The sequence below is a fragment of the Oryzias latipes genome, chromosome 9, assembly GCF_053564925.1.
Source record: "Oryzias latipes strain Hd-rR chromosome 9, Olatipes_Hd-rR_3.1".
NCBI lineage: Eukaryota > Metazoa > Chordata > Actinopteri > Beloniformes > Adrianichthyidae > Oryzias > Oryzias latipes.
In genome coordinates, this window is record NC_136245.1 from 19,563,515 (window position 1) to 19,588,259 (window position 24,745).

General features: G+C 38.1%; 1 protein-coding gene across 1 annotated transcript; it reads right to left on the bottom strand.

Annotated features, from left to right (window-relative positions):
• Window positions 1-8,869: 8,869 nt before the first annotated feature.
• Window positions 8,870-14,808, bottom strand: aqp3a (aquaporin 3a). The gene is made up of 6 exons (XM_004072457.5): window positions 14,389-14,808; window positions 11,389-11,515; window positions 11,105-11,242; window positions 10,879-10,994; window positions 10,560-10,777; window positions 8,870-10,465 (listed from the first exon to the last, which is right to left on the bottom strand). The coding sequence occupies exons 1-6, from the start codon at window positions 14,494-14,496 to the stop codon at window positions 10,273-10,275; spliced, it is 900 nt and encodes a 299-aa protein (XP_004072505.1). The 5' UTR covers window positions 14,497-14,808; the 3' UTR covers window positions 8,870-10,272.
• Between the last annotated feature and the right edge of the window lie 9,937 nt (window positions 14,809-24,745).

Consider the following 24,745-nt stretch of genomic DNA (forward strand, 5'->3'; position numbering starts at 1 on the left):
TCCACAAGTCAGTCTTCTATCTGCCTTTTCTAAGCAGATGACACTCTGCTAGATGCATCCCCATTTAGAGGCTTGTTATACTCCGCCTCTAAATGCTTAAGGTTCAGTCTAGCAAAAATACTATCAAAACCTATGATCCCTCATGGCTCTCAAGTTCTCTTTTGCAGTATCCAGTCGCCCTTGGCTAAATAAAAATTTTGAGAACCACTAATATCAAATACAAGGCATCAAATCCAGCCGAGCTGTAATCCTCTGCTACGTGGGATGTTGACCTTCCTCATCTACAAATCTCCTTGGCTACTCTTCCCATCTACTACTCCTCGATGGCCTCCTGAAGGTGCGTCCCTCTGAAACTGTCAAAGGTTACTTTTCTCATCATTGGAATATATAAAAAAATTGGTGTTAAGATTTCGTGCAGGTCATATATTTCACTATCATTTCACTGTTGGAATTTGTAATTATGGTGGTTTCTAGGGTGCGATAAATCCACAATGGGTCTTTACCTTAACTATCTACTAAATTTCACTTTCTCAGATTTGTTTTTTAAAAGCACTGTTATTTAATTTATCTCAATCATTTTGAAACTGATCAGTTTCTGGTTTATTTATATATTCTTTTCAAGACTAACACTGCTTTGTTTTTATCTATGCATCGCATCCTGAGCCTGCGAACCCCTACGCCCCGATCAGCTTCTCCGTTTCCAGGAAATGACGTCACCCATGCATTCCTTGATCCCGGTGCTGCAACGATGACTGCTCGACGTACCTATTGCTGCACTGAAAGTGACGGGGCGTTGGACCTCCACTGCATTCCAATGACTCTTCTGACTGAATTAATTAATCAATGTCAACCGCAGAATGAATGTAAATTCTTCGATTATAGATGTTAAAAGAAAATTATAGCCAGGTGGAAGCCTCAAAATTTAGGTTGCTCTAAGTTGTATCATAGTATGCGCGGAGCTCGAATCTGGTTCTTAAGCTCATTTGTTTGTAGTATGCCAATGAAGCATAGTATATATGGGCATTGAACTCGTTCTTAATACTGGGATGGAACCTCATTTATATGGATGTTCCTTGAGCGCTTATAATTGGTATGCCAAATGGAGAAAATTATGGCTATTAAGCTCGTTCGTGGTACTGTCGTTGGGAGCTTCGAAATAATGGATGTTACTTAAGCGCGTGTATATATAGTTGCCAAAATGGAAGAGTTTATGGCCATCAAACTTGTTCTTAGTTTAATAGAAGTTTGAATAATGGCTGTTAAGCATGTCATACGCCATTGGAAGCTTTGGATTGGATGTTAAGTTAGTGTATCATACGGGTTGTTTGGCGGTTTAAATTATAGTTCTGCACAGCGTTTTGCGGAAGTGAGCTTACGTTCTAAGATCAGGTATAAGTAATTTTATGTAAGCTCCCCTTTTATTTCTTTCCCTCTCTCTTTCAGATAGTATGTTCCTCTAGTGGTTTCCACGAACGGGAGCGACCCTACGGTCAATGGTGCCGGGTCACACATAGCAGATCCACTAGATAGCATGTCCCCTTCGTGGCGCTGTACTCGAACGGGGGCGGCCCAACGGTCAATGGTGCCGGGTCACACATAGCAAATCCACTAGATAGCATGTTCCCTTCGTGGCGCTGTACTCGAACGGGGGCGGCCCAAACGGTCAATGGTGCCGGGTCACACATAGCAGATCCACTAGATAGCATGTCCCCTTCGTGGCGCTGTACTCGAACGGGGGCGGCCCAAACGGTCAATGGTGCCGGGTCACACATAGCAGATCCACTAGATAGCATGTTCCCTTCGTGGCGCTGTACTCGAACGGGGGCGGCCCAAACGGTCAATGGTGCCGGGTCACACATAGCAGTCATACTGGGAAATGAAATGAAAATGGAATGCTGCCGAAAACACACCCCATTTTATTACACACTGATTATACATTCACATTTTCTCTTCTGGATGATTTTAGTGTTGGGGGTTTTGTTACCCGAAAGTTTTATGGAAATTTTATGGAAGTTTTATGGAATTGAACGGAGCCTTATGCCAAACGAAAATATGTGAATGCCAACTTAAAGAATGTGGAAAAATGTCAAATATTTCTTACTGCAAGAGTTGTCTGACTGAAATGACGATTTATCGTATTTCGGGCAGATACTCGCTGCAGTGTTTTTCAGGTAAATACCCTAGGGCGGTTCAGTTAATTAACTCACCTGCTCAGCGTCCTATTTAAGCCAGGTGCGCAGTTGTTCATTCATTCAGCGCTCATTCTTCGCCCCACCCTCCTCCCCGGCTTCCACCTGTGGGCTCCGTAAAGGGGGTTTTGTTACCCGAAAGTTTTATGGAAATTTTATGGAAGTTTTATGGAATTGAACGGAGCCTTATGCCAAACGAAAATATGTGAATGCCAACTTAAAGAATGTGGAAAAATGTCAAATAAATATTTCTTACTGCAAGAGTTGTCTGACTGAAACTTGACAATAACGGAGATCTCACTAGAAAAGGAACCAGGACATGATGGAGATGTCATGGAACGAGGAGGAATCCAGTCAGAGAAGGCAAACAAATCTGTAGTCCAAAGGCAAAAAAACTCAGAGAAAGGAAAGGCAGGTTGTTACACCAAAGGCACAGACTTAATCTTAACAATGGATAGAAAAAGGGTTAAAAAACAAACAAACAGACGAGCAAAAACTGAAATGCTGGACTATGAACTAATGCACAAAAAACTGGCAAAGAGTGTAGGGAACTGTCAGTCCTAAAAACTGTGGCTCACAGATGGGATGAATGATAATGATTAGGTGAGGTGGAGAGAATGGAGAACAAGCAAAGAAAAACCCACCACAGATCATGATATGTGCATTCTTTAAAGAAAAGAAATCAACACTACATTTAAGCAGAGAGAATGTGCTTCATTTTGCATGGTTTTGGAGTATATTTCAGATTCTAGTTGATTTGTTACTGTTAAAAATATCTGAATGCTACTAATGGACTTTCTGTAGGATTTTTAGTTCAGTCTGTTTAAAGCATAGGAGTGCCTTCACATAAAACATTTATTAAAATCAGTTTTATTGTGATTTTTCCCTATTAAGTCTTTTTGAGCTTTGCAATACTTATTTTACCATTTAAAGTTTCATAACACTGAGATATATATAGTGAATCAGGATTATGTAAGAAAAAACACTAAAGGTATTAGAAAAACAACACATTGCCAAGCCCTGTATTCAAACACCTTTGATCAAAACCGTTAAAAGATGTCTCATCTCATCCCACTGGCTGAATGTGCACCAACATTCACTTCTGCAGGTAACAAAGAAGAGGGTGTGTAACCCCTAAATAAAAAAATCATCTTCTGAATGGTTGGGCGGCCATGGTGCAGAGGTTGAGTGGTTGACCTCTGACTGGAAGTCTGCAGGTTTCCCGTCCACCCTGTCCATGGGTCAAAGTGTACTTGGGCAAGACACTGAACCCCACATTGCTCCTGGCAGTTACAGGATGGCGCCAGTATTAAGAAGTGAACCTGGCATTATTGTGTGAATGGGTGAGTGACTGTGTCTGTAAAGCACCTCAAGCCTTCTAAAAAGGTAGTAAAGCACTATATTAATATATGCCACTTACCGTTTGTTGGTGGCACATCAATGGATGCATATAAACCTATACCCTAAACCTATACACAGACCCTTTCTTTGAGGTCAAAGGAAATTCAAGAGAATGCAACAACAACATCAGGAATAGAGTTGGCCACCTCCACAAGTGTGGCTCATCCTCAGATGCAATTGTCAATAATAGTGTTCTTCTTTGCCTTTCGGCTGCTCCCTTTCTTCACCTGTTGCAACTTGCTTGAATTCAGCTCTTCACCTTTTTCCCTCACTCTCTGTTGCTTCTGACCCTTTATCCTAAATACTTAAACCATTCAGACAATTAGTATAAAACGTGAGTGTACAACCATCAAATACCTCAGGATAAAGATGGATTCTGAGTCCCTTGGGAAAATGAATTAAGGTGCAAAATACAGTAAACCCAAGGATGACTGTCTGCGAAAGTTCTGGCTGAAATTGACAGTAATGATTCACAGGGAAAATAGTCCTGTATTGTTGTTGCTTAAAGGTTATTCTGGGAGTAGAAAGCAATAATAACAAAACTTCTTTAAAAAAGGATGGCCGTAGTTTGCTTTTGCACATGGTGACAACCCTCAATTTCAGAAGTAATTAATTGTGGTCTGTAGAACTTTAATCCTACACCAAATCCTTTAACTGTTTGACCACGATGGTAATTGGAAAATCTCTTCTCAAGGGGGGGATTGAAGTCTCAGAACACTATTTATAAGCTGTGAAACATGGCAGAGGTGGTATGATGCTGTGAGGTATAATTGCTACAGATGAGAAAATTAAGTTGAAGCAACAACAGATGACATCCGACAGGAAGTTAAAACTTGGGTCCAAAAGATACATGCATACATGTGGAGAAAATGCCAATGCCTCACAGAAAATACCCAACCAGGATGTGAACAGGGTCTTCTCTTCATGAGGAGAGAGTCCTAATCATCAAACTGCCGTGCAGCCCTTTGATTTAGGGTTCAACAGAAAAGTTTTGTGTTTAAAAGTTTGTGTGAGTATCTGGTTTCAACTATAATTACACATAAGTAGGAGCTATCAATCATATGAAGTTAAAATATTTCTGTGGCTTTGGGTGAAATAAAAAAGCAAAATGAAGATTCCTGTGTTCCTTAAAGTTTGGCTTCTTGTCTTTCACTGTTTAATTACCAAGGAATTCATTCTGTTATCATGTAGGCACTTGTTTTTCCCGTCAAAAGTATACGAGCACCAAATAGAATATGATGTAATTCCCCACGGACATAAATCAGGTTTTCCTGATAAATCTGATCTTGTAAAAACGTTCATGTAAAAAGGGAAAAACGCCTTTAAAAAAAGAACTGCAGTGTAATCCGTGCCCTTTTTAACATAGTGTTGCAAATAATAAGACTGATGTAAATAGAGTTTGAGTGTTTTTTTTGTGTTTTTTTACAGACAATAAAATCTAATGTTCATTAGAAAATGAATAAACCTGTCCAGAAGTGTTTTCTTTAATCTGCGTGTGTGAACCATCTGAACCTTAGAGTACATTCTGAGGAAATGTGTAAAATAAAAAAAAATAGTTTATGTTGACACACCCATGTGTCTGTTTATCTACTGGGATAAGTAATGAGCAAAGGTTTGATGCAGTGCGAACAGGAACACGCTTGCCTTCCTGGAGTCTACTCCCTATGTCAAACACTATGTAAAGAAGTATACAGTACCGATAAATCCATTCCAGACATAAAAAATGTAAAAAGGAAAAAAAAAGGACTAGTCTTGCTGGTCTTGCTTATCCTGATAGGAACCTTTGCTTTGTGACTATGCAGTATTTCCCCTGCAGGGAATAGTGACCAAACACCCGCCAAAATGCAGAATTCGCCAATACAGAGAACCACACCTCATCCCCGCACAAAGAATGTCCGTCACCGATCCTTACTCATCAAAAACATTTCTGAAACACTTCTGATGCTTTTTAAACATTTATTAAAGAACATCGGAATGTTGCCTAACATAAAGAGTTTTTTTTTTTTTTTTTTTATTCAGAGCAATAGAGTACTGTAGTGTAATTTATAACACAGATTAGGAGTGTCTCTCTGTGTCTTAAAACAAGGAGCTTGTACTTTTTCCATTTTAAACATCATCATCAAATCATCTTCCTCAGCTTTTCAGGATGTTTTCCAGCTGCTTCTGAGTCAGCTGAAACCAATTCTCTGTGCAGGGGCAGAAACTTTGGTAATAGCAAGTCAGGAACCGGTGGAAATAGCTGTGAAATATTCTTTAGCAGCCGAAAAGGAAGCCGACGGGGCAGCATGCTACTCATCTCAGCTCCCCTCCTCCTCCGCACCACCTTCTTTTAGACGCAAAAAGTCTCATAAATGCGTCTTGAGCTGATTTTTTGTGATGAACCGGAGGACTCAAGTTTGCGAATACGTGAAACTGCAAATATTTAAACACGAATAAACGGGGGAACACTGTCGTAGGCTATTCAACCTTTTGATAGACTGTGCTTCTTCAGATTTGCATTGTGGGATTTGTCATGTTCCTGTCCTCTCATTAGACTACATGAAGTTGGGGAATTCACACAGACTACATAATGTCTGTGTGCATTCACACTGTAGTTAACTGTACCAGAGTTCACTTGTATTTGAAGGGTTATTCATGGTCTAGTGAACCAGAGTTGTCTTTTCTGGCCCACACAGGGTTCAGAGGAGCTCCTGTTACATGAAGAAGCTTATCTGAGGAAACAAACTCACAGCAAGGTGTGAAAGCGGCTTAAAGCTTTGGACGTAACATCACACATGGCACACACATGGCACTGTTGCCTGAAGTGTTTATTAACATTCAATTATGTCCACACAGCCATGCGAGAAACATTTTACTACTCCATAAGACACAGGCTGGAAGCTGTTTGATCTTGTCAAAGATATCCTCAATTATTTTTGTTAAAAAACACTGATTATCAGTTTGTTAGCTAAATATATTTACATGGATTCTTAATTAATGGATTCTACCATGCTCTCTTGTCTACGCTGATCTATCAGTCATCTTGTTCTTATATAAGTGCAGGTTTAAATGCTTTGATAAAATTCTAGAACCAACAAGAATGGCCTCGGGGACAGAGTAAAAGTTTTTACATGTTTTAGGTCTCTGTGCCAACAAGCTTACTCATCATTACAGCTTTCAAGGTGCTGCATTTAATTTTTTTAGAAAGCTGTTTTGAAAAACAGAAACCTTTTTTTAATACATGACATTTGCATGGTGTCTAGACATGTCCACTGTCACAGGATGTAAAGATTACAGGCTTGTTATTGGGAAAAAAACAGAGAGGTGTGGCACAGACGGTGTTTTCAGCAATATGTGCATTATTCACTGTTTCCCCCAAACTAGGCCCCATCGTGCAGGTGACAGGACAACTATGTGTTTAAACAAAAATACAATAAACAACTGGAGATAAAGGAGATACCGGTAAATAAAAAAGTTTCATTTATTAGCATCTCAACTTCAGGGAGAGCCAATGGCAACACAACAAACAAAACACCCCCTGAATGAAAAGAAAAAAAGCAGACTTCCCTCAAACCTGCAAAATAAAAGATGCTAAACGCCAAGCCACTGAAAGAAACAAGGAAAAAAAGAAAGTGTCATCAATCGAACTATCAACACCTGGTAAGGTGACCAACAGAGGAACACAACGTCTGAGGTAGCATTCACACATATTGTTCGTTTCAAGTTAGATCCGCAGCAGGTGTGGGCTCAGGACTCCTGGGTGGTGCTGTGCCTCTCATCTGGGTGCTGGCATGAGTCTCATGTGGTTGGGGCTTGGGTCTGGGCCTGGAGCACCTCGGGGTGGGGCTCCTGCTCTGCACGCTCTCTGTTCTTCCTGATCCTCGGCCAGGGGGTTGCCAGATCCTGTCCTCTGTCTCCGTTGTGGGGGTCTAGTGGGGGGGGGGGGGGGGGGGGTAGTTGTTCCTGAGGCTCTTGTCTGTTGGGGGGGCTCTTGGATGCCTGAATCGGCCGGGCCGCTGCGCCATGGACTCTGGACTCTGAGGTCTGGGGTGCCGGGCCTCCTGCTTCTGCTGGAGCATTCAGTGTGATCAACTCTAAGAAGCACATACATTCAACCCACCTGCTTTTTCACTTTGGCACAAATATGGGCATGGGTAATGTTTTTACATGCCTCTCCAAGAATGTTGGATATGGAAATCCTGTCTGTGCCCATCTGTGTGCATGAGTTAATTTTGGTCAGTGTGCCCTGTGAGACAAGTCCTCCATCATTAGACGTAAAAGCTGTAAATAGTCGAGAATATGCCGTTTGTCAGTGTGTGTGTATGTGAGAATTAAGTCATGCAATTTACCTGTGACATTAAAAAAATCTCAACCAATAATGTTCAGCTCCATATACAAAAGGGGTTTATCAAACACTCGAGGAAGTTTCACACAACTTGGATTGTAAAAGTAAAACAGGTCCATCAGAAGAAGCACTCAGCTAAAATCTGCATGTTCTTTAGCTGGACAGAACAAGTGGAAAATAGAAAAAACAGAAACAAAGAAAAAAAATGGATCCACTTCTAACTATACTTTTGACAAAACACATTATTAATTTTGGCAATACCCTAACTTATTCTTACAGCTGGGATTTTTAAAGCTGCAGTAGCAGGAAAAGACACGTTTTTAACAAGTGACGTTCATATTACAAAGACTCTGCCAGGTAAGCAGTAAAGCAGTCAAGTTGACCTGCCAAGACCTGTGAGAAGGGCTTGAATAATATCAGAGCTGTACTTTCCAACTTGGCAGCTAACTTTGTCCCACTAAAAGGTACTTATTATAGTGAATAGCAAAACATGACCAGGCACATGAAGCTGGATAAGGGAACACATGTTAATATTCCTCTTTGTCAATGAATGATGGAAGGTATGGGCAGATAATTGCTTTAGAATTAATGTTAGTCCTAGATTTGATCTGATTTATGAGCCTCACTGAAGCCAGCTCTGGTTTGGGCTTGCTGCTTGGTAAAAGCCAACAAACGTCAGGTTATCAGAAATCCTCCTTTCAACTGAACCTGCATCTGAATTTCTGTTTCTAAAAAACACTTTTGGTTCCATTGCAAGATTTCATTTTTTTTATGTATTTATTTATTTATTTATTTTACATAACCCTTCTTGAAGGGAACCTTGTCAGAAAACATATCTTGCAAAAAGATAGGTAAGCCTTTTAATATCAGATGTAATCTGAATACAAAGGTCTAACAAGAGGAAGTTCTGACAAAGAAGAGAAAATCAGATTACAAAAGAGTAATGGAAGGTCCATTCATGGTACAACAAAAGAGCAGAAGTTTATTTTTTGGGGGAAAAAGCATAGCCTTTGCACAAAACACAAGCTCTCACAGTACAGTTTTGCAACCAACCATGAATCTACAGTTAGCAAGTATGTCAATAGGTCGCAATAAGTTTGAAACTGTCTATAAAAGTTTACATATTCTGATGAGATATAAACATTTAAGGTAGCATCAACACACAAAAGGGGCATGTCTAGATCCAGGTAAAAAAGCAAAGCTTTTACAAAATTAACAGCACAAATTATGTAACGGAGCAACAAAGCGCATTTAAGAACAAACTACAGCAAAAACCAAAAGCTCCTAAAAAAGCACCGGAAGCTATAAAACAAGCCAAAGTAAACAGGAAGTCGTTTTATCGGGTAATGAAAATTTAAAGTCACAAATGAACACAGCAATACACACAAATTCCAAACTATTCATTTTTATCATGACTGCCTGTTGCTTTTAGTTGTCATAGTATTTGCATCGTAATAACTTTATCTCTCAGACTTTTTTCTCAATTAATCCAACCCCTTTCTTTTTCCTTATGCTGTTGTCATGCGGCCTCTCAGATTTAGTTGTCCATAAGTAAATGTAGTCAAAAATCCAAGCTTTTTCTTGTCTTCTTCAGCTGTTTTCCAGATTTCTTCATTAACAACATAGTTTACTCTGTCACTTTGTTTAGCACTTGGTGAGCTAATTACATCACCCAGATAGGACTAAAACTATTTTACCTTTTTCTCTTTTTTTTATCCAACTTTAAGTAATTTGGCTTGCAAGTATGGATAAAAAAGGTATGTCAAATGGTTAACATTTTATATTTAAAAATAAACTTTTATTATAAGAGCTCAGTTGATTTATTTTGTATTCTCACTTTGGTTTCATTATTAATATCAAAAGGGATAGATGTCCTCTTTTAAAGAGGGACCTTTTAAAAATATATTTTTTTAAAGTTCTTTGTTTTATTTCTTGTATTTCTAAAAAACATTTGATTTTTTTATTTGTATTTTTTTCTAATGAATAAACCTATTGCAAATGTGTAAAATGATTACCTGATAAGGATTAAAATAACCTTGCAGGGACAGACACCTGTATGATGCATTGATAACTCCATATAAAACAAATAATAAGAATTGCAAATTGCTATTTAAACTTACAGACACTGTGAAGCAGAAAAAATTATTCAACTTTTTCGTATTTTGGTTTTCTATTTATACTGTACATAACAATTTCAACAAGAGTGTATGTTACCAAGATATTTAACAGAATACAGAAGTTGAAATGATCAATCTGACAAATAGGCAGTTTGAGTGGTTTTAAAAAAGTATTTAAAAAGGGTTGTGAAACTATTTACATGGAATTGTTTTCAATCGTCTATGTATGTCTTGGTGAAACTCAGTAGAGTTCTTTGTTGTCCTCCTTTGATGTAACATTTGTTAGCTTGACATTTTGTTCCTCCATTTTTTCTCTTTTGTCACGAACTTCTCCCTCCACATGGAAACCAACCATTAACTGGTAGATCATCGTACCAAAAATGGCGCCAAGGAAAGGAGCAAAGATCGGTATCAGGAACCACCCATCTCTGGCTCTGTGGAGTTGGCAGAAAAGAAAAAAAAAGGTGATCATCAAGGAATGGTAAGTCAAAAATAAAACAAATATATGTTTCAATTGTGAGGACTTACGTGAAAACTTCCATCCCCCAGCCTGCCATGGCGGTGAAAATACGAGGTCCGAGGTCTCTGGCAGGATTGACTGCGTAGCCAGAGTTAAAGCCCATAGACAACCCAATCACCAAAACCACAAATCCCACAGTGAAGGCCTCAAGCCCTTGAGGGATGGGATTATTGTAGGGATCCACAATAGCCAGAATGCAAACAATCAGTGCTGATGTGCCAATAAACTGTTGAAAAGATAGACAAGTGGTGGACACAGTGTGTTTTATGATCTACCGCTGTAAATGTTACATTTTAAGAGAAAACTCATGTCATTATCTCAAATTACCTGATCAAAGAAGCCATTAAGCAGGGTCAGATGTTTTGCTGGGTAAGTGGAAAAGATGCCCGCAGTGGGACTGGTCACATTCATGTTAAAACTCTCAGGAAAGTCCCACAATGCATCTAGAAACACACAAAGAACGAAGCATAGCAAACAGGTGCAAAACAGCAACACTTTTAAAACTGCATGTTGCAAGACCTCTAAAAACTCCTCCCTTGGAGCTTGTCCTTACCATAATACATGCCAAAAATGATGGCAGCCCCAAAGAAAGCTCCAATTGTTTGAAAGAGGAAATACATGGGGAACTTTCTCCAGCGCTCTCTCCCAAGCAAGCAGAGGGCAAAGGTCACTGCAGGATTCAGATGGCCGCCTGCAACAAAGATGAGAGGATGTCAATAAATACAGGATATTGTTTAAAATTCATCCAAAATATTATAATAATAACAGTACTGGATTGTGTTTTTACTTTCTTGTTACTCTAGGTCGTGTCTTGGCAAAGAAATCATCTTAGCATACCTGACACCTGGCCACACACCAGGATGCCTAAGGTGGCCCCAAAGCCGAACGCAAAGTTAACCGTCATGAAACGGCCATGGCTGCCTTCACTTAGCACATGCTGTGCACAGGCACCGCAGCCAAACATCTGGAAGACAAAACAAATGGGTTTAGTAAAATAATGTTAACAGTGTTTTCTGCTTTCAATACAGCTTCTGTCAAACAAAAATCTGGAGTTATCCTGAGCTGTTTTAGCAATTGTTTGCTAAAATAGCAAATTTTGTTCATTTTTTTCCATCTAATAATACATTCAGTTTTGCTAAATTTAAAAATATTTTATGTTAAAATCAAACAGCACCTAATCTGAGAATAATTTGAAATATAAAAAAGCTCAAAATAGTTTTTGGACTGCTTTATTCAGAGGTAAACAAGTCTGTGTCTACAATCAGACAGCACCACAGTTTCTGAGTGCAGAACTATAACAGAATTATCATACTTGGTGGGAAATTATTGAATGTTTTGCTCTTTTCTTTGTCAACAGTCAAAATAGGTGAATCCTTCTTAGTTTTTCTTTGTCCGCATTGAAAAAGTAGGGGTGAATTTCAGTTAGACCACACAAGTCATATGTTGAGGTTAAGCTTAAGGCAACCACACTGAGGACGCCCGGCGCCTGAGGGCTGTTTATGATCTAGGCTCAGCCTGGACCATTCCAAGCCAAAACTGGCCCTTACTGAGCAAAAGGACCATAAATAAATCTTAAGTTGGATTGTCTGTCTCGGTTTTTGGATTGAGGTGTCACGCAACGAAACACACGTTAGACTATAAATGTAGAAAATAAAACATAAATCCTGTTGTTTACAGTCTGTCCATCTGTCCATAAGTCCATCTATCTCTTTTTTATGAAAAACATATCCCGTGTAAGCCTAGAGGATAGATGTGCCTCAAACATTTGCTCAGATTTGTGGATGCACTGGGTAGCTGTTGGTGGTCATAACAGTAATGTCATGCCAAAACTTTATTGCTTGTGCAATAAAGATAAAACAACAATTTGACCAACCGAAAAAATGTACAAAAATAAAGTTGGTAAAAATTCCTGCCCAAGAAACACATAAAAAGCTTTTAAGCCCCTGCAACTCAGAAGAGTACGGAGCCGTAGAAGAGACTGATAAAAACAGGAGCTTTTTGTCCCCACAGAGGCTTTCAAGTAAAGGGCAGTGACTCCAGTTCATCATGTCAGATGTGTTAAATTACAGACGAAGGTCCATTTCCCTGGATTTACTAATTCTCCTCTTACTTAGATTATGTTACACTGGAAAGGTTCCTAAATCTGTCATAAAATCTAAAGTTCATGTATTGTTCTGCTGAGGTTGCCTGTAGAACAGGCCTGCTGTGAGGCTGCCATGATGTTGTAGTTAGTTTAACTTTACTTGAGGCTCTCCCTCAGCTGGCGACAAATCTCTCAGTGTAGTTCTGTCACAAACAGCTTGTACTGACTTTGAGCTCAGTTAGAGAGCTTATAAAAAGAAACCTTGAGCCAGCCCACTGAGACACACTTCACAGTTGTCTCAGACTTAAAAGTCTAATCTGTGTGAACAGAATAGGAGGTGCTAGCGCCCCAAAGCTTCTCTCTTCTGAAGCAGAAAAAAAACATGCTTGTTTCAAAAAGAGAGTGTTAAAAAATGTTCTCTTCAAATTCTTTATTCTTCCAGTTCCCAACTTTAACCTTATAAGAAAAATGTCAATGATCTGTTTCTTAGATGTAATAAGTGAGTCAGAAAAATGCAGGTCTAAATGGACACACCCGCACACACCCTGAACAATGACACTTGCATTAAGTGTTTTTTTTATTTTTTATAGAATTACCAATTTCATTTAAAACAAAGCTAAAAAAAAAAGAGATAGAACAAACACATCTACACACAATAATTCAGTCTATGATCAACCTCTGGCATTTGTGACAGAGGAAGTGAGAACATGCCAAAGTATGTCAGCAATGTGATACTTACTGTTCTGCTACTGACTTTCCCTGTTATTAACATGTCAGCTATGTGAAGGCTCAACCCTGAGGATTGACGTGCTGTGTTTCTGCGTTGGCCATTGCGTAATAAATCTTTGTCATCTTGTGTCTGAGCTTCTGGACATTTACACAAAGCTAATGGTTGTTCTAGAATTTCAGCTTTTTTGTTTAAAACTCAGCGTATCCCACAAGCCCTTTTAAAAACATCCTCTTTGTGGTGTATGTGTGAAAGATGAGCACAGTTCCTTTTTGTGCACGCTTTTCACAGTTCTTTTCATAAAAACAAAAAAGATACATGATGAAACCTAACAATACTTTGTTTGTAGGATTTATAAGTTATAAAGAAATCTATTTATGGTATGGAAAAATTTGTATTTTTCACAAGCATGCTTCCTGCCATGTCAAGAAAACAGTTGTTTTCCCCTTTAGGATCTTACATCTAATATTTTTTGCAAATAACAGGGAGACTTTAAATGTGTTTCACATCACTCACAGCCTGGAGCCACCTGAAGCTGTTTGTTCTCTCTCAGCAAGTTTCAGCAAGAGTGCATTTAGACACGGACAGAGAACCTGCTCACTTTTCAAAGGTTTCTCTCTGAAGTCTGTATTGCTGCTAAATTCCATTCATTTTGCCCGTGCAAACAAACGTGACATCACATTATACTGTCATGAAGAGGAATAAAAAACAAAAGGTTAATTGAATATTTGCAAAAAGGAAGGAAAACCCCCAGGATGCAGAAGTTGCATACACTCAGGAGATTCTAAACTCTCTACAGCTTTCATTTGATGTGTAGGATGGCGACATTCTATGTACACATCTGTGTAACAAAGATCCTAATTACAGAAAATATTTTCTGTTCTTATTTTGACATATATGTTTACCACAAAAAAGAAAAAAGAAATACAAGTAAGTTTTGATCCTAGAAGTAAAGTTCTAAGTCTATGAACAAAGTGGTTTCCAACAGTTTAACTACCAGCTGGGATCTTGGATCACATGGACTTACCACAAGGATGAGGGTCCCGAGGCATTCTGCAAGAGACTGACGAAGCAACTTGTTGCGGATCTGAAAGGTCCGCGCTAGTTTGTCCAATATGATCTTTTGACGACTCATGTTTGTAGTTGCTGAGAGGAGACACACAGATCAGGTATGCAGCGCTCCTAAGATACTGTGAGACAGAGAGGATGGGGCTCTTCTTATATAGCTCAGATGAGAGGACTTTTTTTCTTTTTTTGCCAGGTTAGAATCGGACCAACCCTATGCACCACGCCTCTCCATGCTTAATCAACTCCAGACTGATTTTCTTGCAGGACCTGTCTCTAACAATACAAACATAAGATGTGCAACTTTTTTTTTCTCATCACCTGTTGTCGTTTCTGGGTTCCTCCAGGATGCTGTTCACACCAGTAACAAAAGTGAAGTATCTGTAAGCATATACAGTACCAAGGTAAATAAATGTGTATTTAAAACAGGTGCATATATAACCAAAAGACTGTGTGAAAAGGGGAACATCAGGTACATTAGCAGTTACTGGTCTGACATGATACTTGGCGTAGCATTTCCCTCATTGTTTGTTTCTCATTTTTGCCTCCAGATTAGATTTTTATCACATTCTTGCTTTTTTTTTATCACATTAACTCACTTCTGTGAGGCTTGGTTGCTCTTGCTCCACAACATTGTTTATCTGATCCAACTGATGTTCTGTTTGAAGGTTTCATGTTTTCTCTACACATGGTTTCATGGGTAATAATCCATAGCAGTTTGGGGTCACCTCAAAGTCTGGTTTTCAGTTCATCTTTGTCAGATTATCTGTCTATTATTAACACTTCTTTAAGTTCTGGAGTTGTCCCATCTGCCTTTAAGAATGCTTTGGTTAAGCCTCTTATTGATAAACCTCACCTTGATTACTCTGTTTTAGCTCAATTTAGACCTGTTTCCAATTTGTCTTTTTAATCAAAGTTCAAAAATGTTGTTTTTAAGCAGTTAAAGTTCTTTTTCGGAACTAAATTTTATTTTTTGAGGAGTTTCAGTCTGGTGCCAAACAGCATCTACAGATAGTCTTATTTAACAGGTTTAGGTTTAGGATTGGTGAGGCATCCTCATCCTCATCTGTGACATTTCCACATGGAATTCAAATTGCTCATTTGTTTGTGGTCTGCCGGTGCAGTAGCAAATCCTTAAAGACCACTATTTACGGTAATTACTTACTTTTGTCCATTCTACAGAGTCTGAAATGTGTTCTTCAACATTTTATATAAAGATAAATTGCAACAGAATCCAAAAAGAAAGCTATTAAAACATTTTGTTTACATTTGAGCCAAACTGTTTGGTTTTCTTTCTTAGTTTCTCTGCAGCAGCTTCTGCTTTTGGTTTTAATACATACGTCAGTTCCAACTACTACTAGTATATGCTGCCTTACAGTTGATTCTCTATGTTTCTTGCTAGTTTTGCTTCAAAAACTGTCATCATCTGAGTGGATCACAGACTTTGTCTTCATTTATCTTTACATTTTGCTTCTCACATATTTTTCTCAATAACTTCACAAACTAATTTCTCTTTTTTTTTTTTTTGGGGGGGGGGGGGGGGGGTAATTCCTCTTGTGTAAAAAACCACCACATTACATAACAAACTACACTGTGTCATGGAAAACACACATTGTCAACTTGTGTCATGCCTTGTTATTGCATAACCTCCTACTGACGCCATTAAAATAAATATCATGTTTGTAAGAAAACAATTTGAATATAACGTAGTGCAATTAAAATCAAAATACATGTGTCGATTTCTGTTCTATTTCATTAAATTGACTTAACCCTTTCTTGCCACGTATCAGTATTGGTAATTTGCAATATACTTTGAAATCTTGGATCTCAATTTATTTACACTCACCTTTAAGAATATGTTTTATATGATTTATGATTTAAAATTAACTCAGGCATGCATGAAGGGGTTGTAAAAGTTTAATAAATGAGATACTAAGTGATACTTGAAGACATAGTGGAGTTGTGCAAGTCCGTGCCGAGTGTGTTTCTCCTTCTGTTTTGAATAACCTCCTCTAAAGAGATCCATCACTCAAGCGGGAGGGGCATCATCTGCAAACCACATGGTTTTGAACAACTTCTGCAGAGGCTCTCAAGCAGATGATGGTGTTAGATCTACTGACAAAAAATCTGATGTGGTCATTTAAATTGTAATTTAATTCGAACTGTCTTAACTTAATAATAATTATAATAATAATGGATTGGATTTATCTGCGCTTTTTTAGACACTCAAAGCGCTTACAGTGTGTCCATTAATCATATTCATTCATAATCATTCACTCCTCATTCATACTTGGTGATGGTAACTACTGATGTAGCCACAGCTGCTGGGGCAGACTGACAGAGGTGTGGCTGCCAGTTTGCGCCTGCGGCCCCTCATACCATCACCGGGACATTAACACACATTCACACACCAGTGGAGCCACACTGGAGGCAAGGAGGGTGAAGTGTCTTGCCCAAGGACACAATGACAGTTGGCTGGGGGGAGCGGGGATCGGACCGCTGATCCTTCAATCACTGGACGACCTGCTCAACCGCCTGAGCCACTGTCGCCCATGAACTTGAAAGTGTCCTCTTTTTCTTTTTTGTGAAATTTGAAAAAATGTGTCCAACATGAGTCTAAGTGGCTGTAGCTTTCCATTGAGAAAGGTAAAAAAAAAAAGTCCTTCAATTGACATGCGTAGCAGAACTGCAGGTGTTCACTTCCAGAACAAAAGAAAAAGAGTTTTAAAACCCCGAGGGCAAAGTGTGAAATGTTGCAGCATGAAGCCCAAACATCTGCCTGTTTTCCAACCAGGAAAACAGAAGTTTAAGGAACTAGAAAAATACTGGAAATTTTTTTTTTACAAAAGAAGTGTGTCCAGAGCCAGATCCCGAAACCTATAATTTATTAGGTTTGGTTATTTATGCACCACATACTCTGCTAGCCCTCTGTTAATCTGTTGCCCAGTAAATCTCACAAGTCAACTCTCCATGTTTGTTTAGGTTTAGTTTTTATTTATTTAAGATATAGTGGCCCTTACCCTGACTGGCACTTTGTATTTTCATTGTGAACCATTGGCTGTATGTGACAACTGGACTGAGAGACCCCTCCCTCCTGGCGCTCGTAACAGGAACTGCCTGCTGCCTCCAAGAAGCCAAAATATCTGTTATACCTTTCAGGATAACCAGTCTTGTTTTATGAGTTGAATAACCTGCTGGTAATTCAATGAACGTTCAAAATGTTCGATTCACAGATTCTCCCGAGCCCACTTACAAGTGATAAGGGGTTTGGGACTTTCAACGAGCTCACTTCTGATTGTCGAGAGTGGTTGCCATAGAATCTTTGACTCAGTCCGACTCGGACAAATTGCTGTTTACCGACATTGTCTGACTCCAACATGGAGGCGCCCATATCACAAACAAAATGCCACTGAGTTGACTTAATTTGGTTCAAGCCAAAAGTGACTCATTTTCTATGGGCATCACACTCACTCTGTGCAGTTTTCATATACAGTCAAAGATGTAAAAACCAAGAAAGTACTACTTTTCACAGAATCAGACATTTTTAACTTTATAAACTTAACAAAAAGATATTGTGATCAAAAGATGGAGCAAACAAACCCCACACTGGCTTGAACTCAATCCTGGGGGAAACATCAGCTTTTGTTTTCTACCTTTCATTATTGTGTTCCACACAGCTGTTCAGGTTGTGCAACTCTAAAGTCTAAGTTTGTTTTATATAACCTTGGCTGACAATTTCTCATTGCCAGGTGAAAATCCCACACCAAAGGACTTGCAGAAGCATGCACCGGGTTCATTTTCTTACAAATCCACGTAGAATTCATACATATATAAACCCATTCATTTTTATCCAGCTCATCATGAACATGCAAAAAAAAACGTTTTTTTCTAAGGAACATACCAGACCAGACCATGGAGTGTTTTACTACATGACTAGTTTTACTACATGACTAGTCTTTCTTCTTTTTTCATTCATTCATCTTCTTCTGTTTATCCCTTTCAGGGTCACAGGGCTGCCCTAGCCTATCCCGGCCACTTTGTTTTTCTGTTACTGGAAAATAAAGTGGAGGATTTTCAAGTTAAAAACACTTTTTTGTTACTTTCAGAGGCCGATTCCATCTCCCTGTAGGCGTGTGCACGCCCGTTTTTTTCTTTGAATAGTAGACGCTGTCAAACTCTACTCTAACAAATGGAATGGGAGAGTCAACACGCTCAAACATGATGCATGGGGCCATCTCGGGTTTAGATAAGTCAAAAAGATATAATTTTACAGGACAAATGAAACAGATTAGCATCATAAATGTGATTTTTGTTTTTTAAAGCTGCCTGCTTCACTCTGGGTTGCTTCCTGTGTTTATTTAGTCATTATAGAGTTTTGGAAGTTACAGGAAGCCAATTCGTGGTAAAGACAAGTTCTGACAAAAAGAAAGGATTCCAAACTCAGATCATGGTTTCACATTGAGAATTCAACTTGCTTTGGTTTCTGAGAAATCAAAACATGGATCATTCTTTGAACTGAATCCCATTGAGGGCTTTTAACAACACCGATACTGTGTCATACTCCCACAATTGAAGAGAAGTCAACACTTTGACTTCAGATGATGCATCTTATTAGCTTTAATAGACTGTGATTAAACTGAAAATATAAGTGATGAAGCAGAAAATCTGTGAATTGGTGGCTATGTGCATACAACTTTTAAAGATTTTTAACAAAAAGTCTCATTTAAAATATTAAAGTTAAAAGAAAATCACACATTGATGATTATAGGATACCACAATGATTACAGATAGTGATTTAAACAGTGCACAATTTGTACAAACAATGTTAAAATAATTTACTTTAAAGTTAAGATGAAACTGATATAATAACTGAAAAACTAATCTAAGAAGAGAAAACATCCATGATGGAAAACAGGGAGAAGAAGAAAGAGAACATTCCTGAGTGCACACCTAATTGGTGTCTTCCAGGAATTTCTCAGTGTCGTTTTTCCAGAATCATAGTTGCACACATGTATGTGTAACGGCTGTGTACCGGTACTCCTTCCTGCACAAACCAGTCAGACTCTTCTCTTTTAGGCTCCACTTCATTTACTATTTTGCAGCTGGAACAGGAGAGCGTGTCTCACGCTAATGCAAGGCTTTACAGTGTAAATAGAATTTAAAAAAAGCTCTGCGTTATGGCCGACGCCCACAGCCAGGCTTACAGCCCTCAAACAGCAGGGAACCCAATATGTTAGAACCTCAGGGGGAAAAAAATCTGTGGTCAATAACATTACCACAAAAAGATGATTCTTTAACATTTTTACTACCGCTCTTAGCACATAAACACTTTTAACATACTATTTTGAGTTTTAAAAGAAACACAATTGTTTATAGATTTTCTGCATATAAATGAGATATAAATCATCTGAGTTTTTGCTTTGTGTGGATAAAAGTTTTAAAATCAATTCCAAAAGATTCTGCAAAACCTTTACTCAGGCAAGGCCATCAGCTATTGGAAAGAGTTATGGAAAGGGTCACAAAACACCCGTTACTACTCCCATACCCTTTCAAATGTCCACTCATTGCAAAAAATATTTTAACATGGAAGAAAATTGAGTTGCTGAATATTTTATTTAATTTCTGGAATATTCTATTAGATTAGTTGACATGGTGTCTCATTTAAAAAAAATCCAATGAAAAACAGAAATTAAAAATGTCAAACTATTTTAAAGTAATTAAAAAATAAAGTTCTGTTTCGGAAATGATCTAACTCACCTTTGCAAAGTGGTCTAAATCTCTTTGAGTCCTTTTAATTAAAAGCTTTGCTTAGACGGTGATCTGTTGATTATCTGTCTCAATACGCTCACTTTTAATAGATTTCTCCCTCAAGGTGAGAGGATCAAAACAATGCATCCTAAAAATATCTGTTTACCGGAAGTTTTGTGGCAAGTTTGCTCTATTTGAGTTGTTTAGCTTGTTCTGTCTCGTGAAAGACATCGGGCGATCAAAAATTCAAAATATACCCAACTCCAACAATTTAATCTGTTTCAATTCAGTTTTATTTATTTAAACCAATATTACAACACAGTTGTCTCAACGGGCTTCAATAATAGTACAACACATAGAATCAGTCAAAAAATAGCTGACTAAACGAAACAGACTAAACTAAACTGGGCATCCCATAGACTTATGGGATTTCAGCTTCTTGGAGCCAGCAGGTAGTTCATATTTGGATTGCGAGTGGGGAGGTTGTCACTCAGTCCAGTTCTCTTATACAGTCAAGGTCTGGACTCATGAGTTCAGGTTTTGTTATTTTCTAAGGACTCAACAACTCTGAATGTCTCTGCATTGCAAACAGCTGCCCAAACGCTTCTCTGCACACGGGGGCCAGATCAGCCTTAATCTGAGGGCTGACTAGAACACAACAGGTGGACTTCGAGCATCTTGCTACCAAAACTACATTTGATTCCCTGATAGTGCTGTAGATCCCTTATCTAACCTAATTGGGCTGACTTTATCAAAGTACAGAATATTGGTGTCAATAAGATCCTGCAAACCTGGCGTCAGATTTGTTTGTCTGCTACACACCCCAACTGTCACTTCACTGGCTCACCCACAACGATCACTTGAAAGCACATTTTCCTGGTTACAAAATTCACTTTGAATTCTGTCATCATTATAAAATTTAGTGACTAATAAAACCATCATTTCTTAGAGACGAGGGAATGAAGACGGGAACTTGAGGATTTCAGAGAAACTTTAGATTTCTGTACAGCACAAAAGCAGAACTTTTTACCACAAAACCTTTATTTTTTTAATGTTGACACCTAATACAACAGTTCTGAGATATTTACTCATACAAAACTATAACCTGCATGCAGAATGGATCAATAATGGCATAAAAAAGCTTATAAACAGGGAAACCACTTTTTTTTAGCTTGTTGGACTACCAAAGAAAAATCTCTGTTTTGAGCAGTCTGTCTCCAAGGATTTCACATAAAAACTATGTTTACCACCTTGAAATATTCAAGCAATGCAAATTTTTCTTTCTTTCTAGAAAATAGAACATAAAAACATTTATCTTTCTACCCTTGGATCGCATACAGAAAACTTTATGGGCTGCCAGCTCCAGGAACATATGTTTATAGACACCAGATGATGCAGAACTTAGACTGGCTTTTATCTTAAACCAAGACATTCCATACTATCTCTAACATTTTAGTCTTTTAAGCCTGGCTCTGAGTGATTTTTAGCATTCATTCCCCAATCCCTGCCTGGCCTTCTCTCATATTTCACAATCCTCTAACAGATGTATTCGGGGTGTTTTAGGAACACAGGCAGAGTTATAGTGTTCGCCGTCTGGGTCCTGGGATGATCTATTTAGTCAGTGATCCTCTTTATATCCCCTTAAAAATCTGCCTGTATTGGAAAACAGTCCAAACTTAACCTTGGTGTGTTTTGCTTTTCATTTTCATTCATTCCCCTTTTTATCTATTAAAAACATTTATTTTAAATAGTGGAAAAAACAGAATATTCGGGTCTTTCATTTTATGAGACTTTCATAAAATGACTTTTTCTTTGTTTTGTTTTTTTTACTTTTCACTGAACTGAAACTACACCACAATGCTTTCATAACATAACACGGTAACAGATGCATAGCAACAGCTACCTTTTGACATTCAAGATTAAGATAAAAAAAAACATCTTTGTTCAGGTAATTTGGTGGTTGTGCCTGTTGAAACAAGACTTCTCACTTCTAGGAATAACATCAACTGAAGTAATACTTTCCAGGAATGCTCACATTTCTACCTATAGGCAGATAAATTTGACATGTTTTTATCTCAAAATTCTTTTCCTGGAGGTTTTTGGACAGGTGGTGACAAGGTAGCCTGTACATCAATAGACAAATGTAATGTAACCTTAGAGTTTCGAGTGTCAAACTGCAGGCATTTAGAGCCTTAGATTTAGTGTTCAGACCATTAATAAATGCTTGCAGTTTTGACTGAAGTTATATGGAACACGCTGTTTCTGTCAAATTTCAGTTACATTATGGGTAATAAAAAATAAAGTGCTGTTGAGCTCAGTATAACACGTTTTATTTACATACTGTGTATTCTTTTGCAATAATTTTATGGTTTGAAAAAACATGTAATCAGGAAGTATATTTAAAAGAAGCAATAGTCGTTGCACATGCATCAACCAAATACTTTGTTAAAAATAAAAATAAATCACCTGTTTTTGGAAATAGAACTTTTCAGGTTTAGACATTAAAACAAAACTATATCCAAAAAATAAAGGAACAATTGCAAAATTGTATCAACCAAGACAAGAAGTCACATAAAAGTAGTAGGGAATAAAAGTGTCTCTTTCTTTGAGTTGAACTTTTAAAGTAACTTAGAGGGATAGAGCATTTCACTGTGTTAAGTGCATTCCAAAGAGAGGTTGTAATATTTTTTTAAAAGGGTTTGAGACAAGCGCCTCCATGTTTGTCTAGCACACTTTGGGCAAATAATCCATGTGGTTTAGCAGTGGTTTGCAGGAAACAATAAATCCAAAAATGTGGCATTAGGCTTGGTCGTGAGGGGATTGCTTCTTAGAATTAATCCTAGACCTTATGGGTGACTTAAGAGTTAATGTGACATATTGCAAAATGCAGAGGAATATAGATTTTATCAAACAGCAAGTCTGGCCGAGGAATTAGGAAACAACTGCCAGCAGCAAGTGATGTGTCTGAACAAACCAGAACAAAAAGGGAACTCTCAGGTGTTTTAAGACTACAAGAGCAGTTTGAGGGCAAGTTGTGTTTTATTTTTGTTAAAGAAGAAAAAAATCCACAATTTAATGCAAACCTGTTTGTGAACTGATAAAAAAAGGGGGTGGAATTTGAACATTTTGAAGGTTTATGGGCACATGCATAGGAAATAAAATGTAGAAAAAGAAAAGAACAGTCCTTTGAGAAGGGTTTTATGAGCCGAACTCCAAAAAAAAAATAAATAAATAAATAAATACCAGTAGAACAAGAAATTGATGCTTGGAAATTTACCAAAAAGTCACAGCATGCAAATTTGCCATGCAAGATCATTTTTTCAAAATAAAATAAAATAAAATTTGTGACATTGGTGAAGACCAAAAAAGGAGTTTTCTTCTAAAGAGGAAAGTGACATTAGCAAAAACAACTGAACCAAAATAACTTAAAAATAATAATAACTTAGATTTTAACAAATTAGAAAATTTGATAAAAGCAATGCTAAATGATGGGCACATTGAAAAGAACGAAAACTGTTAGGCCAAGTTTTGCTCTCACGCCATTTAAAATGATGAAATACATTTCTAAGAAGAGCAATTAGCCTATGTAGTCTTGGAAACAAGGATGAGCTAAAGTTACCCAAGAAAAGACTGGTTACTTGGAAAAAACAGGAATTTCAAGCTACTGTTGGGAACGATGTGTTGAAAACTTCCATCAATCATTTGTTTATCCAAAGGCAAGTCACAGGGGCTGCAGTTGAAAGAGATGTTTAGATTTACTTTCACAGAAACTTTTCGGAGCTCTGCTGAAGTCACCCCAAGGCGCTCCCAAGCAGGTGGAGAGACATGGTTCCTGCGGGACATCCTGGGTCTTTCCCTGGGCCTCCACAATAAGGTTGCAGTAGAGGGAGGGGGTGGATAAAAGCCAACTAATGTAATCGTAGGGCTTTTTTTATGTTTATATCTTTCGTGTTTTTGTTCAGACTGTGTAACCCTTGTGCTATCCTAGGCATTTTAACATAAAAAGTTGCAGTCATCTAGACCCACTAGACAGTGCTCTGAACCTTTTTTCTTCAATGATTTGTGAACCTCACTGGTGTCTATGGATTACGTGAAAACTTTCCACCTTTATCATGGTGGGGAGAACACGTCAATGTAAGGGTGGGGTTGTCTAAGATAGCACAAGGGATAAGAGAACTAGACTGAGTGACCTTCTGTCCCTCTTGTTCCAAACAGGAAGTACCCGCTGGCTCCAAGAAGCCAAAATCTTCTAGGCTATTATGATTCTGAATGAATTGAATATCTGTCAGAATAATCATTGCTCTGCAACCTTTTTTAACATGCTCTGGCTAATCTTAACTTTTTTGTAGGGAGTTATTCAAGTTATAACCTAATCAGTCAGGTGCCTCAAAAAAATTATGTGGTCTCAAGTCATTCAAAACATTTGATTGACAGATTCTCTTGTTTTCAGTGGTAGGGGTGTGGACTTCCAACAAACTTACTCATGATTAGGTTGAGTGGTTGCCATAAAAATGTTAACTCAGACCAATCACTGTTTAGTGATGTCATCTGACTCCAACACGGCATATCGC